A 15,978-nucleotide genomic window follows, 5' to 3' on the forward strand; every position below is an offset into this window, starting at 1 on the left:
CTCTCCCCCCTGCTCTATCTCTACTCTCTTTTACACTTTTGCTTATTTATTAAGTGTCTTGGGAATCTTCCCTATGCAAGCCACACCTGTACACTTGTAGCGCGGATAATGTGTCGTGCTCTCTACAGTGGGTGGTCCTCAGGCCAATGTGCGTGACAATCTCACTCAAACAAGCTGAAAACAGGAAACAATAGACACACCCTAGCTCACAGTGACACAACAGCAGCAGTAGAGTAGACCACAACAAGTGACTCGACTATCTCAAAGCACCGATACACACTCTGGCGTGGCAGCGCACTCAGCTCCAGCCCAGGACTCACAGGTACAATGGGGTGTCGAGACTCAGATGTGCAAGGATGGTGAAGACGTGCTCTGTGTATAGACTCACTACTCTCGAGAGCGATGCTGGACCAAAGGTGAAGAAGATGATCCCGATGACCAACCGCTACTACTCATATGTAACACCATAAAGGGCCACCAACGGCTCATAAATGTCAGCCATGTGGTGACCTGGCCACGATGTCCACTAGACCACCGTCGGTACCCTGCCACTGCCACGTGTCACTCCCAGCCCAGAGGGTCCGTTCACTGTGAAACAGCCTAGACCAACTGTACTAATTGTGTCCTCCGAAAGTGACACTGTAGCCTGCTACAGGTTGCCCGCCACAATACCGCTCACCGTCTCGGTGAGAGGAAATACTGAAAAAACTGTGAAAGAAAACCCTTAGGTACTGCATCTGCACATATTTCTTGAAGCAGGTTCTAGGCCCAAATGTGGAGTTTAGACACACTGTACTGCTTGCAAACGTTTTAAGCCTTTGGATAGGCGGGACTCAATATGATTGCATAATCCAAGAATCCAATTGGATAAACAGAATAAAGCTCCACAGCAAAGAGATATGCTCGGTTTGGATCTAGCGCATCTTTATTATTGATAACCATAGTGAGAGAAAAATGACCTGGTCCATGCTTGCAGATAATTTTGCCACACTCTTCTCGAAAGGAGGGATGAGCATAAGCCTGCGTAACACTGCAAGGAGGGATGACCATAAGATCGAAAGGTTAATGACCATAGCCCAAAAAATATGCTGAGGTTGAGGGGTGGGGAGGGCTAGGGACGAGGGGACGGGAGAGGGTGGGTAGGGGTGAGGGGAAGGGAGAGGGTGGGTAGGGGCGAGGGGGAAGGGGCGAGAGGATGGGGAGGGAGTGGGTAGGGGCGAGGGGTGAGGGCCTAGCCAAGGGGAAGGGAGAGGGTGGGTAGGGGCGAGGGGATGGGGAGGGTAGGGGCGAGGGGGAGGGTAGGGGCGAAGGCTTAAGGGGGAGGGTAGGGGCGAGAGGGAGTTAGGGAGTGGGTACGGGTGAGGGCTTAAGGGGGTGGGTAGGGGCGAGAGGGGGTGGGGTGGGTAGGGGCGAGGGGTGAGGGGAGGGTAGGGGCGAGGGCTTAAGGGGGAGGGTAGGGGCGAGAGGGAGTGAGGGGGATGGTAGGGGTGAGGGGAAGGTGAGGGGGGCGAGGGCTTAAGGGGGTGGGTAGGGGCGAGAGGGGGTGCGGTGGGTAGGGGCGAGGGCTTAAGGGGAAGGGTAGGGGAGAGAGGGAGTGAGGGGGAGGGTAGGGGCGAGGGGAAGGTGAGGGGGACGAGGGCTTAAGGGGGTGGGTAGGGGCGAGAGGGAGTGAGGGGGAGGGTAGGGGCGAGGGGAAGGTGAGGGGGACGAGGGCTTAAGGGGGAGGGTAGGGCGAGGGCGAGAGGGGGAAGCGAGGGTGAGGGACTAGGGGCGAGGGGGCAAGGGGAGGGACTAGGGCGAGGGGGTGAGGGGGAAGGACTTAGGGCGAGGGCGAGGGTAGTGATGGCCACTAGGCGAGGGGGAGGGTAGGGTGAGGGCGAGGGGGAGAGGGGGAGGGTAGGGCGAGGGTAGGGGGCGAGGGAGGGACTAGGGCGAGGGGGTGAGGGAGGGTAGGGCCAGAGCCAGGGCGAGGGGAAGGGGGGGAGGGAGGGTGAGGGACTAGGACGAGGGGATGAGGTGGAGGGTAGGGCGAGGGCTAGGGGAAGAGGGGGAAGGGAGGGTGAGGGACTAGGGCGAGGAGGAGAGGGGGAGGGTAGGGCGAGGGAGGGACTAGGGCGAGGGGGTGAGGAGGAGGGTAGGGCGAGGGGGAGAGGATAGATAGTGGCAAACAAAGAGCACCCAGCTATTAGGAGCAATACAGTTATCAAGATCTTGGAATTCATCTTGCAGGACGGGCTATGAGAAGGGAGTTTGCTAGACACAGAGGAGAGCTTTCTTCTGGTTGGAGAAGCAGACACCAAAAGGGTTGATGTTTTAGGGGGGGTGAACTCCTGTAGAGGAGGTTTCTTACTGCTGCTATGCTTCTTCATAGGCTCAGGTGGCACATTAGATTTAGTTACTGTGGAATCATTTGAAGAGGGTGTTTCTTCAGGCGAAGAGTGAATAGAGACTCCATAACAAGGCATAGATTTTGTAGCCTCCAACCACTCGAACAAATCTTCATCTGACCCTTCAGGTGTAATAGGCTGTTCTTGTGCAGGTTTGGTTTCCATTGACAGAGAAACTTGCTGCACCACGGGATCCATACCACCTTCTAAGAGGATGGGTTGCATCGAGGAACCAGAAGTATGTATCCACATTGCATCATTTCCCCAATCGTGGAGTGCTTTAGTGTGTCGCAGCCATGGTCTTCCAATAAGCAAGGGAAATCCCGCCCTCAACCTGGGGAAGACGAACCACCACAAAATCCAAGTTAATAGTAAAGTCTTGTACCTGCAAAGGCACATTGTCCACTATGCCCACTGGGTAGACTGTCCCCTGGTTGGCCAATGTAACTGTGAAGGGAGGAGGGCGAGTAGGCTGTAGACCTAGAGCTAACATAGTGAACTTGGGCATCAGGTTGATGCCAGATCCACCATCCACTATCACTCCTGAGAATTGCCGACCTAAAACGAACACTGTCAGGCGAGGGCTTCTATGATCAGTGAGTGGAGCAGCAGGATTGGATATCATATAGGACTCTGATGGTCGCACTGGGAGATGCCCGCCACTAGGTCCTGCTCCAGGGTAAAGTGACTGAATAACTGCAAGGGTGTCACTTCTGAAACTCGCATCTAGCCGCAGCATGTCATAGAGAGACACTTGTTGGAAAGTGTTCTTCAAGACTGTCTCTGCTGTATGCTTCGCTTTTTCTACCTGTTGTTGTTCCTCTGGTACTTTGATCTTCTATAGATTGGAAACTGCTTCCAAGAAAGCTTCATCAATATCTGAGAGCAAAGAGTTGGATTCTTTCATAGCACTGGGGGATTGCTTGTTAACAGTTGCAGGCAGGGTATTCACTGGTGTGAGAATGTGTGGGGGAGTTGAACTTGATGGAATGCTAAGACCGAGAGTGGCTATTTGGGCCCGGGTGAGGACGCCCGATGGCTCCTCTGCCAACTGCGGCGGCTTATTTTGAGGGGTAACCATGTGGGTAGAAGGGGGTGGTTGAGAAACAGTGCTAACTGCTATCAAATTGAGCTTGGGAAAGGCAAACTGAGTCTGGCTTTGACTTGGGTTCGAAGCCGTAGATGCACGAATTTTAGGGCAATCCTTACTGTAGTGATCCTTCATATCAGGGCAATGACGGCAGGAAGGAGACCCTTCGGGCAGAGGGCATTTGCTTTGGTAATGACCATATTCCCCGCATCTGTAGCACAAAATGGGCCGATTCACTGGACGAGTCGAAGGACGAGGTGGTCCCTGCTCCATGGAGTTGGAGGTGGAGGCATACAAGCTGTGAGGTGGTGAGGGAGCATGGAGTTGGAGGTGGAGGCATACAAGCTGTGAGGTGGTCCCTGCTCCATGGAGTTGGAGGTGGAGGCATACAAGCTGTGAGGTGGTGAGGGAGCATGGGTATGAGAAAAGCTCTGAGAGGGAAAAGTGCTCTGCATACCTTGCATAGGAGGGGCTGTCAGCAAAGGTGGCATATGGTGTGGATGGCCACAGGGAGAAACCATCTTGGATGCAGGTGCTGGCCCTTGCTGAAGAGAAGGACCAAGACTTTGCTGTATTTGTCGCAATCCTTTGAGGTAGTAACAATCCTTGTCCTCATGTCCAGATTTTTCACAGAAGTGGCAGTAAACCTGAAGGGGGCATCCTTGTGGAGGGTGCCTTGAAGAGCGGCATGAGCTACACCAAACCGTAGCCTTAGTCTCTTGCTGACACTTGAGCTCTTCTAGCTCGCGTTTAATTTGTTCCAATGCCTCATGATGTGGAGGCTTCTCTTGTCTAAGAGAGAAGGACCTCTCCTCTTAAAGAGCTCGCTGTAACTTTAGGGCTTCCAGTTCCCTGCGTAAAGAAGTTAAAGGATCAGAAGGACTTTCCAAAAACACAGAGGGGGTCTCTATGTGAGGGGGGTTGGTGAACAGCTTCCTAGCCCCCTCTATCCTCGTAGCAGCTACGCTGAACTCCTCTAGAGTGGTGTCGGGTCGGAGACTCTCTCGAAGTTTTTGCTGAGAACTTTTGGGAAGCGCCTTCTCTACCCACTTCTTAGCCATAAATTCACCTGGTTGCTGGGGAAGCTTGGCAACCAGAGACTTGGTTTTCGTCATAAGTTCTGCAAAAGTCTCCTCTGGCTGGAGCACCATGTTGGCTAACTCATCCAACACCTTCTCCTGGTAGTCACCTGGCCGGAAAGCTGCACAGAAGTGCTGTCTTAAGGCTGCCCAAGTTGCAAAATGGTTCTTTGCAAACTGGCTGTACCATTTGTCTGCTAAGCCATCCAAGGTGGATGGAAAGAGTACCAAACCACGGCCCCTACAAAGAGATACAAACCTCCTTGCATGGTCGTCAGCATCTTCTGAAGAGAGACCTTTGAATGTAGGGAACTTGATGTTTGCCTTAGCCAAAACGCTAGCCAATGGCTCCATGGCCCCTTGCTGAGCCTGTTGCTCAGTAGCCTGCTATAGCAGAATAGGAGAGAGCTTCACTGGAGATGGTGATCTGGAAGATGTGGAACCGGAGGGAGGAATGGATGATGCCGTATGTGGAGGTATGGGTGATGAGGTTGATGGACTTCTAACAGGTTCCAAGGGTCGTCTTCTGTTGTAGTACTTCAAAGGACTTAGGAGGGCTCTTTGACGCTCGACTGACCTCCTTGTATGGGTCATGCAGCGACCACCAAACCAACCAAGCTTTGAGCAAGAAAACCTTGAACTGGCGAGTGACTAGACTAGGCTAGACCAGGCTGGACCAGGGACGAGAAGGACTAGACCAGGGTCTAGACCAGGCAAGTGACTAGACCAAGCTGGACCAGGGACGAGGAGGACTAGGCCAGGGTCGAGGGGATCTAGACCAGAGACGAGGGCAGGTTGGACCAGGGCGAGAGAACAGTTGGACCAGGAGAGAGGAGAACAGTGCAAGGCAAGGTCGGCGAACTAGATAGACCCAACTAGCTCCAAGATTTGCACCTCACAGAGTGAGATTTCCGTTGAGGTCCCACCGTGATCGCCAAAATGAGAGCACCTGTAGCGCGGATAATGTGTCGTGCTCTCTACAGTGGGTGGTCCTCAGTGCAATGTGCGTGACAATCTCACTCAAACAAGCTGAAAACAGGAAACAATAGACACACCTAGCTCACAGTGACACAACAGCAGCAGTAGAGTAGACCACAACAAGTGACTCGACTATCTCAAAGCACCGATACAGACTCTGGCGTGGCAGCGCACTCAGCTCCAGCCCAGGACTCACAGGTACAATGGGGTGTCGAGACTCACATGTGCAGGGATGGTGAAGACGTGCTCTGTGTATAGACTCACTGCTCTCGAGAGCGATGCTGGACCAAAGGTGAAGAAGATGATCCCGATGACCAACCGCTACTACTCATATGTAACACCATAAAGGGCCACCAACGGCTCATAAATGTCAGCCATGTGGTGACCTGGTCACGATGTCCACTAGACCACCGTCGGTACCCTGCCACTGCCACGTGTCACTCCCAGCCCAGAGGGTCCGTTCATTGTGAAACAGCCTAGACCAACTGTACTAATTGTGTCCTCCGAAAGTGACACTGTAGCCTGCTACAACACTCCTGTATATTCATATCTTCACGACAAAGCTTCACACGATGCAAAGCACCATGAGAATGGCGCCGCTAGCACGCATCAACAAATGGAGGGGTCCCAATTATCTCCTCTCGACTCCACACATTTTCACGAGCACCGTGTCGAGGGCTCTCCTTCTCCATCTACAACCATTGATGCATCTCTAGTTGCAATGCTTCAACACCAATTGTTAGAGATCCAACAACAACTCACAAAGTTACATTACGCCAATCCAATTTCTGTTCGTGGCCTCTTTGGTTCTTCAATTTCGTCCTGACCCCTTCAAAGGGGAGAGGAAGGAGTGTGAAGAGACTGCCATTGACTCATGGCTGGTGAAATGGGCACCCTACTTTAATTTTGACTATCTTCTTGATGCCCACCAAATTGGTCCGATACAAATCATGCTGCAGGAATAGAGAATCCAGGCGTAAGTCGCTCAAAAACATCTGCAAATAGGATCCGTAGTATATAAATGCTTCAAGGCGTCAAGTCATAATAGTGACTGAAGCCGCATAAGGTCGACATCAAAGTGCGTCAGCCACTTTGTTGCGTTTGCCTTTAACTAGTTTAATCTGAAAATGAAAGAAGGATAGCAAGGATAACAGTGAACCCAGTAATTGTGCAAAATCAGTTGACCAATTGTCATATCACGTACTGAACATAGGTCTCCTCCAAAAGTTTTTGGGTGAAAGGACCGTTGATTTTCCGCATGTCCATTTTGATAATCTCAGTGTCCCGTCTCCATGTTGTTAGGAGCCTGTATCGATTTGCAGAGGGCAAAGAAGCAGTTGAATCTTTGATACCACTCTAATCACTTCCAACGAGTGATCTGATGGAATATATAGAGAAAACCACAATCTGCAAAACTATGGAGCACTTTATCGATTGAAAGAATTTGAAACATTTGAATTGTAACAAAAAGTGAATAGATAGAGAGAGAAAATGTCGTAGCGGGTTGCCCCTTTACACAATTGGTGTCCCAGAACTGCCACTATTAGCACCCCCGCACGAGTATTTCTTTATTGATTAGAACTCTTCTCGCACAAGCAGACAGAGGGCTAAAATCAGAGAGTCTATGCTCATTCAATCACGCGATGTCAATCTTCTAAAAACTTTGTGTCTCAAGCGAGCAAGAAAGGGTTTCTTTTATAGGCTGGCACGAATAGAAGCTGCGGAAAAAGAAGGGCGCCCAGAATTCACACCCGCCCCCCCCCTTCCCCCCTCCTTTGAAGGCGATCCCACAAAAAGCACCTTTTTCCAAAATTAGGAGGCACCAGGTTTTTCCTTTAAATTGGTAGAACATGAACTTCTTTTTAGCATCTATTAATACAATCACTTTTAAAGAGAGAGCCTCTGTTTTTAGAGAGAAAAAATTTTGCACTCTTTCAGAGAGAAAACGAGAAGAATCGAGAGAGAAAATCAGCACTCTAGAGAGACAAGAGAATCTAGATAGAGAAAGTCGATGTGCCACATAAAGGATTCTGGCTTTGATCAAGAGATTGGCATGGACCGCCGAGAGAGAGAGAGAGAGAGAGAGAGAGAGAGAGAGAGAGAGAGAGAGAGAGTCTGTGATTGGCCAAATAAACGCAGTGGTCAGTTGCATCTATGACCTCGACGCAAAAACCCTAACCCTAAAACTTGTCACATGGAGGTTAATTGCAAAGGCTTCATCTTGGAGCTCGGTGGTAGGCCGTTGAGCTCAGAAAGGCAGCTGACTGCTGACACTTTGAACTCTTCTACACTGCCAAGCTATCTACGAGAATGGGTGGCTATTGTAGTGGCTTTTGTAACAATGGTTTCCAATCATTCATTGGTTTGTATAACCTCCATTCTGTAAATTTGTTTCACTGATGATTCCCCCCTACCGTTTAAACTCCCTCAGTATCTATGGTGTTCTTTTGCTTCTAACATAATTTTCAACCTGACCTACTTCATTTGGGCTTTAGGAGGTTCCAAGCCCCTTCTCCCTAAGAGAGAGGGAGACAGAACAACAACGAGCTCCATCTCAGCAATCCAACAATCAATCTTATTTAAAATCCTTCATGATGAAGAATTTGTGTATAAAAGAATAGGGACATCGAAAATGACAATGAGGAGAGACGATTGAATTTCCTATTGTTGGTAACACAAATCATATTGTGAGCATCTTAAAATTATGACAATTGGGGCATGGCTGTATACTATTGTAAATTTACTATCGTATACTCAAATGCTTTTGCACCCATGACAATTGTAAATTTTAATATTGTATACTCAAATGATTTTGCACCCATGACTAGTCTTCAAACATTTGAACTAACAAGAAACTAGAGTACCCTTCCTGATTTATCTCCCCCCTCCCCCCCCAACCCACACACAGGAAAAAAACAAAAAATCAATAAGAGAACTTAACAAACATGGAATGGAAAGACCACACTTCGATCCACCTTAAGCCTTTACTCCAATGAAGATCTCAAAGTGATAAGTATTAAAGCATGAATAAAGCCAGCTAACAAGGCAGCCAAGAAATTACCTGCTCAAGCAAAGGACTTCCCCACTTTGAGACTCCCTGCAAAGAGTCTCAATCTCAAGAACAGCTGCTTTCTCTATATCAAGCTTTCACATGTTGAGTGCTTTTAAAAAACTAAAGAAAAAACTACAATTTCCTACTTTACATTGTTGACGAGCAAAGTACCTTTGTCATGAAGTTGAGAAATTCGTGAAGAACAAGCGATCTAAAGAACATACATAGAAAATGTGTTGTTATCTTAGTAAATATACTACGCTACTAATACAATATAGAAAAACGTAAGGCAAAAGCCATGAAACATTGAATGATAGTTCAACTTACGAAAACCAAAGGGATTCACAAGCAAGAACTATTAAGCAATAATAAACTTGTTCCCTAATAAACTTGTGGGAACAAATGAGAGAGAGAGAGAGAGAGAGAGAGAGAGAGAGAGAGAGAGATTCTTTACCCCTCTCTTGTGAAGAAACCTCCTTGATTCATCTCTGTATGTCACGGGACTGGCACCGGGTGCCAACGAAAAAGAACAGATTAAACAGCTTTAAGCACTTCAATAACAACTGAACTGAAAGAGAGACAACACGGAGGAGAGTGGCGAAGTTCCACCCCAGAGAGTATTGGCCCCAAACCTTGGCGCCCCTTTCCGTATTTCTTTAAATTACTTGAACTTGGTACAATGCCGGTACTCCACCCTTTGCACCTTCGTACTGAAGCATGCCAGAGAATGAGCCCTCTATACATTTAAAGGCCCTTGCCCCTTGAAACGCAGTTACATGAAAAGCTTGAAGCTCAAAAAGCATCAAACCATAAAAACACTAGTGCCCAAGAGCTGCCAGCGCGTTTTGCGAAAATCCGGACACTGCCACGTCATCATGTCAGAACTAATTGCGAAAATCCGTAAAGGAGCGTAATATTGGTTTCAATGATTGGTGATTTTACTCCCACGTGGAGTACTGAGAAATGATGTTTGAGAATGCTTGTTCATACTCATGGCCTAGACCCTTGTGGTTATTTGTGGGGGGGGGGGGGGGGGGGTGTATTGAAATGTTTGAAAGTGTTGTTTTTTTTAACTCATGGCCCGAAATTGGATGCTCATTTACAGGGGGAGTATTAAGAAGTCTGAGCAATGGTTACTCTCAGCACCTCCAAATGACACAGGCTGCGGTCTTGGGGGCGCTTAGTTGTAAAAGGCCTCTATATCTCCTGGTTTGGACCTTTTTACGTTATGCAAGAGGAGTGATGAGGGAGTCGTTGAATATCTCTTGGCCCAGACCTTGTTAGGTTATGCAGGAGGAGTGTTCATCGACAGCTTTATGTTTCTATGTCTTGTAACATGCATATGTGAGCATTCATGTTGCATTGTGATGTACCAACCACTAAATGGATGAGATACTTATGGGAAGTCAACGACCCAAGATATCAAGAGTTCCGGTCCCGAATGAGACTCCTTATTGGATGAGGTTCTTCTGGGAAGCCAACGACCCAGGAAATCAAGAGCTCTGATTTGGAATGAGAAAACTAATTGTCTCTCAGATTGTCCCTCGGAAATTTTTGAGCTAACTTGAGTTGTTTTGCAGATATGCTGTAATCGAGGACGATTACTTTCTTTCAAGAAGGGGGGATGTCACAAACTGCTGACGTGTCAAACCACTAAAGAACGGAGCCAACCTATAGATTCCGGCCCCCCGTCCCCCGTTTCTATGCTCTTGATGCACCTAGATCATTGTGCAACCATCTCATCCTTCACTCTTGACGCACTCACAACAACATCCAGTCATCTCATCCAAATAGACATCTTGATGCACTAGAATCTCATTCAATTCTCGTTCACTTAGCAATCACATCCAGATCTCGCTGATCTCGAACAGATGTCTAGAAGCACTAAGTTGAAATCATTCATCAAACAAAATGTTGCAGACATTTTATCTTTCTCTACATGTCTCTAACAGTACACATGACGAGCACATTTTTTCAATTCAATCACATAAATTTCCAATTCAATGCACACAATTCATTAAGTCATTCCGCAAAATACTGTCAACCCGTCAATACCCTAAAATCTCAAAGAGAACTTAATGACTTTATTTAATCTAGGAAATTTGTGACAAAGGAGTGGAGTGGCTCCCCTCTTGTGCACTCCGCATCGACCAAACTCAACCTGCTGATTCATCGATAACTTTTGGCAAAGACACTGCTAATAGCCCAAAAGCTTATAGCTCTCTCTGAAGAGAATTCGCGAGGTTCTCCTCCTCCATCCACTTTCCATCGAGGGCAAATTATCCGGTGGACCTAGCTTACCGTTTTGTTCTTTTCTCGTGCCCTGTGACCTATTGGTAGCCTTGCTGGCCTCCCTGTCCTTGGCACCTCAATTTGGATCCGTGGAATTCTCTGAGCTACCACCTGATTTCCTTTCCATTCTTTCCTTGTGCCCTGGAACTTGTGGCTAACCTCACGAACCTCCCCTGTCCTCTGGCACGTCAAAACCACTCAATATGGTCCCTCAAAGTAATCTTCAGAAACGAAGACACTAGCAAATAAGTATCCCAAAACCTCTAGCAATAGTCATCCAATGTATCTTTCTTAGTCATTGTCAAATGATGCCAAGCCGTGATGACATCTCTTTCATATACGTTTGATATCCAAGTTGATGCGAAAATTTTCTTGAATTTTACCCACGTCGCAGGTGCTCCTCTGCGTAACAACATAGTAGACCACCATGTCTGAGCATTTTCTTTTAAGTAAGATGCCGCCCTTCGGACCGTGGAGTATTCCGAGAACCAACCTCCAGAGAAGGCACATCAAACTGCTGTATAAACTCAAGGGCTCGATGGGTGTCCTGGTAGCTTGAAAACTTCTCAAACCTGACATCCTAACCCCCTTCCTTGAACTCCTTGATCTTCTTGGTCATTTGTTGACTGTCAGAACAGGACAAGCTCTCCTCTTCTGGATTGCTAGATCTGCTTGCCACCTCGACAGTTGACTTCCAACCCAAATAAACGGGGAAATCCGCCGATTTCCTCTTCTTCCGAGAGTGCTTCAAGCCTTTCATTATCTAGTTCATCTTCTTGTCAAGAGCTTTGTCCGGATCTTTCTAAGAGTATAGTTTTCGATTTTCTGCACTCGTCTCTCCTTTCATCTTTCTTCCCGACCTGAGAGGAGAATCAATGGCCTCTCGCCATCTCGCGTAAATGTCATCCATCGGGTAAGTCTTCACATGCTTCATATATTTTGGGTTCTGGGAGTACTTTAATCTTTCACACATGTCAATTTGCAGTTGACGTTTGTACTCCGCTCTATCAAACTCTCCCGCCGGAAATTTGTCCGTGGTGTTGGTATTTCACAGTGGCCCCCACTCCGTGGTTCTTTCATGGCTTAATGGTTCTTAAGATAGAGCGACGAACATGGGAGCACGACTAACGCGCGATGGAACAAGGGTGGGAGTCCAAGGCAGGGACACGAAGGTTCCTTGACAAACAAAATCTTGACTGCTCTGTCTGATTCTCCTCGAGAACTTGTGTGTGCTAAAGGGTTCGGTACTTCAAATTTTCTTGTTCATTTGGCCATTTCTCTTCCAGTTGGGCATGCCACGTCATAACTTTGTGACAAAGAGAATTTCCTTATAAGCCAAGACCTAGTCTTTGCCATTTATTGTAAATTTTATAGACTTTTGTTGGGATCACCAAAGGTGTGATCGGCTATGTACGTTTATCTTGAGGTTGTGCCCCTAACATGTTTATTTTATAAGAGGATGTTTTTTTTTTAAAGATGGAGAGAGAGAGAGAGAGAGAGAGAGAGAGAGAGAGAGAGAGAGAGAGAGAGAGAGAGAGAGAGAGCGAGAGAGAGAAGAAGAAGAAGAAGAAGAAAGTTTTAACGTCGTAGGAAACTATCCCAAGAGACCTTAAAGATCTAGCCGACGAGGAGTTGAACTCAAGACCTGTTATTCAAGAGGGAAATGGCATAACCAATCTACCACACTTGGGTGATAGAGAGAGAGAGAGAGAGAGAGAGAGAGAGAGAGAGAGAGAGAGAGAGAGAGAGAGAGAGACACTTGGGAACCCCAAGTCGAGAATCTGGCACGACACACGAGAGAATCACTTTAAAATACTTTACTTAAATCACAGTTCTATTGAGTCGGCAAGGCCCGGCATAGTTTGATGCCCAGAGAAATTGGCCCCAAAGACTGATGCCCCTTTTGGTAGTTATTTTTATATTAATGCTTGTCAAAGTTACAATGCCCATGGGTCCTCTCTACTCCTAATCTCGTCAGCCAAGCTGAGCCAGAGAGTGGCCTTGGGTCTTATTTAAAGACCCTTGGCCATGGAAACGCAGTTACATGAAAATTTTCAAACTCAAAAGCAATTTGCCCCAAAAGCTAGCATCGTGAAACGCGAAAATCGTACGTTGTGCCATGTCAGCATTGTCATCACAATTTGCGGAAATTCCATACAGAATGCAAAGTCAGCCTGTCAGTGTAATTTGTGGCATCCGTACAACCTGCCCACCAGCTGTTAGTTTGGGTCTTATGTACCTTGGGCCCTGTCGGCCAATACCCATAAGTTGGGAACAACTTATAGTGACTTTTAATTTGCTAGGGTTGTCCAAGTGGTCATGCCACGTCATAATTTTGTGACATACCCCCCTCTTGAAAGAATTGTAATTTCCTTCGATTACGCCTGCAAAAACAGACATAAGCCATAAACTAGTTCAGTAGACACTAACACTAAGTACCGACGCACTAGACGATGCAAATCTAGCACTTCTACAAAGTCAACTCAATCAATGCACATTTAGATCATATCCAAATCTGTAAGGACACGGGTCCTACGGGCGAGACCACCGGCACGCCGGACACTCTGTACGCTAGGGAGAGGCTATAAGATAGGACGGTTGGGTAGAGACTAGTACATGCATTACCACCGCCCTTTCACTAGTATCCGAGCTATTTTTGCGGAAGGGAAAAAGCGGGTTGCATGTGCATGCGACGCGTTGCTTCTCTCCCACGTTCCGCAGACAGCGACGTCTCCACTGTGCAACAATAAGAAGGCAACCACAATTTCCTGTGTGCAGCGCGTGAAGACAGACACCGATAGCTGACTGTGGCCGCCCCACCTACGCCCTCGAGAGCGCACCGACAAAGCCGACCAAGGCAAATTCGACCGGTAACTCTACGGCACCGAGGCCCCGAAAGCTTCCGTTGGTGCCATTGGCTGCGCGCGTAGGAAGGCCCGCTTAGCCCTTGCATGGAGGGTTGAACCCACCCCATCAGGATAAGAGGCCAACACTTTACCATCAAGCTATTGACCCTTGTTGTGTATAACAAGGAAAGATAGCATACTTGTGTTGAAAAGAAAGCTATAAGAAAAGGGAAAGCTTCAAACTTCAAGGGAGTAGTTTCACCCTTCCTTTTCACTTCTTGCAGGAAGGCAAGTTTTCCTCCAAAAATTCTTTTTTCCTCAAGAAGGTAGCTTCAAAGTGAACAAAAGTCTTCACAAAAACGACGAGTTTTTGTGAAGAATCAACAAAGGTGTTCTTACGAAGAACTACACGTGAAGTGCTACAATTCCCGCAAGGTGAGGTTCGCGTGCAACGCAAATCGCGGAGCATACAAAACACAAAGACTTCAATTTCACAAGGTACAAGTTGATGTTTTTTTTTTCTCTATCCATTAGTGTGTGTTTAACATGGCCAGTGAGGAAATTTGTCACGAGGTCGTGGCAGCTGCTAACTATGTCACGAGGACGTGGCAACTGCTAACCTTAGTTGTTGGTTTCTTTCCAATGATTTTTGTTTTATTTTTGAGACGCTCTTTTTGACGTAGCAAACGATTGGACATTGTATGGCCAATGTGAACGGTAGTTTCACCCGCAGACGGGAAGTGGTTGGCTCTGGAGTTCGTATAGTAAGAGGATGTCTAGGCTCAGTGCAAGATCATGTAGGTCCCCTCGTCGCACTTAGCAAGTTGGTGGATACTAGAAAGTCAACTCAATAAAGGTATAAAGTCAAGGTGGGATCACCAACAGAAAGTATCCGACATTTGGGCCACATTGCACTTTTGGATGCGGTCCCAATGAGGATAAATGGTCAGAAGACCAGTGGGAGCCCAACGGAAGCATCTCCTAAAAATTAGGAAACTGCTATTTTGGGCCGTGAAATGTGTTCGCGTCATTACCTCCGGTATGACTAGGGGAACATTTCACAACTCTGCTGCGAAGTCAAGTGGGCAACCAGTCGGGAGATTTTTAGGCGGCGACCCCGAAATGGGCAAAGGCTTGTAATCGCGCCAAGTGGCAAAATTTCATGCACTTGCCCCTTACAGAAAAAGTGGCGTTGAATTTTAAGAGAGGAGAGGCCCCATTTTGCAATTGTCACAGGTTAAGAGCTATGGAGTGCTTTCTTTCCCTTTCATGTACAGTGTGATGCTAGGAGTGATGCCCTGCACACTACACACTACTCTCTCTCCCCCCTACGTGCAGTAATGTGATGCCCCACCAGAGGGCTCTTCATTGGACTAATGTACAGCTGTGTGGTTTCATGCTTTTGTGCTGAGGCAAGAACCTTGAAGACTGTGCACGATGTCAGAAGCTTCTTGGGATTGTGTTCCTACTATAGAAGGTTTATTAGGAATTTTGCAGAGATAGCATCACCTCTTCACGCTTTGCAAAAGAAAGAGGTCACTTTCAGATGGACCCAAAAAGAGATTTCGGCTTTTAGTCTCTTAAAGAAAAAGTTGACTTCAGATCTAGTAATTGTCTTACAAGATCTCAAGAAGTCATTTGTGGTCCAGTGTGACGCGTGTGGCAGTAGCATTGGAGCACTGCTAATGCAAGAGGGACGGGTAGTAGCTTATGAAAGCCGAATTTCGCAAGGGCCAGAGAGGACTATGCAAGTCTGTGAGAAACAGCTCTTCGCCGTGATTCATGCGCTTTCTAGCTGGAAGCACTACCTCTTAGGTGCTGATTTTGTTGTCCAAACAGATCATCAGACCTTGCCATACTTCTTGACAAAGTCAAAGTTACGAAAAGCATATGCGATGGGCAAACATTCTTTCTATGTTCCACTTCCGGATTATGCATGTGGAAGGTAAGATGAATGTTGTGACTGATGCGTTATCAAGGAAGCCACGCTGTGTCAATTCCTTATCATCATGAGTTAGATGACATGAAGAAACAGTATGCTATTGATAAAGATTTACGAGGATCTTTGAACAAATGCAAGAGGGGCAACATCATGAGCACTACCTCCTTAGAGATGGCTTTATGATGATGCATGGCGGACTTTGTGTCATTAGGCCATTGCGACATAAGGTAATGGAAGAGAGTCATGTCCCACCGTATGCAAGGCATCGTGGTATGGATGCGACAGTTAAAGCGGTAGAGACATTCTTCTATT

The 15,978-nt window shown here is 47.3% G+C and overlaps 1 protein-coding gene across 1 annotated transcript in view; it reads right to left on the reverse strand.

Moving 5' to 3' along the window:
- Positions 1-15,978, reverse strand: part of ECH2 (enoyl-CoA hydratase 2) — a 206,496-nt gene that overhangs the window by 11,376 nt on the left and 179,142 nt on the right. Inside the window, exons 7-8 of the mRNA XM_086497304.1 lie at positions 8,758-8,797; positions 8,596-8,668 (exon numbers count right to left, since the gene is read on the reverse strand). Coding sequence (XP_086353430.1) covers positions 8,596-8,668; positions 8,758-8,797 — 113 coding nt within the window. The remainder of the gene's footprint in view (positions 1-8,595; positions 8,669-8,757; positions 8,798-15,978) is intronic.

The sequence above is a fragment of the Adiantum capillus-veneris genome, chromosome 23 (assembly GCF_014529385.1).
Source record: "Adiantum capillus-veneris isolate H3 chromosome 23, ASM1452938v2, whole genome shotgun sequence".
Classification (NCBI taxonomy): domain Eukaryota; kingdom Viridiplantae; phylum Streptophyta; class Polypodiopsida; order Polypodiales; family Pteridaceae; genus Adiantum; species Adiantum capillus-veneris.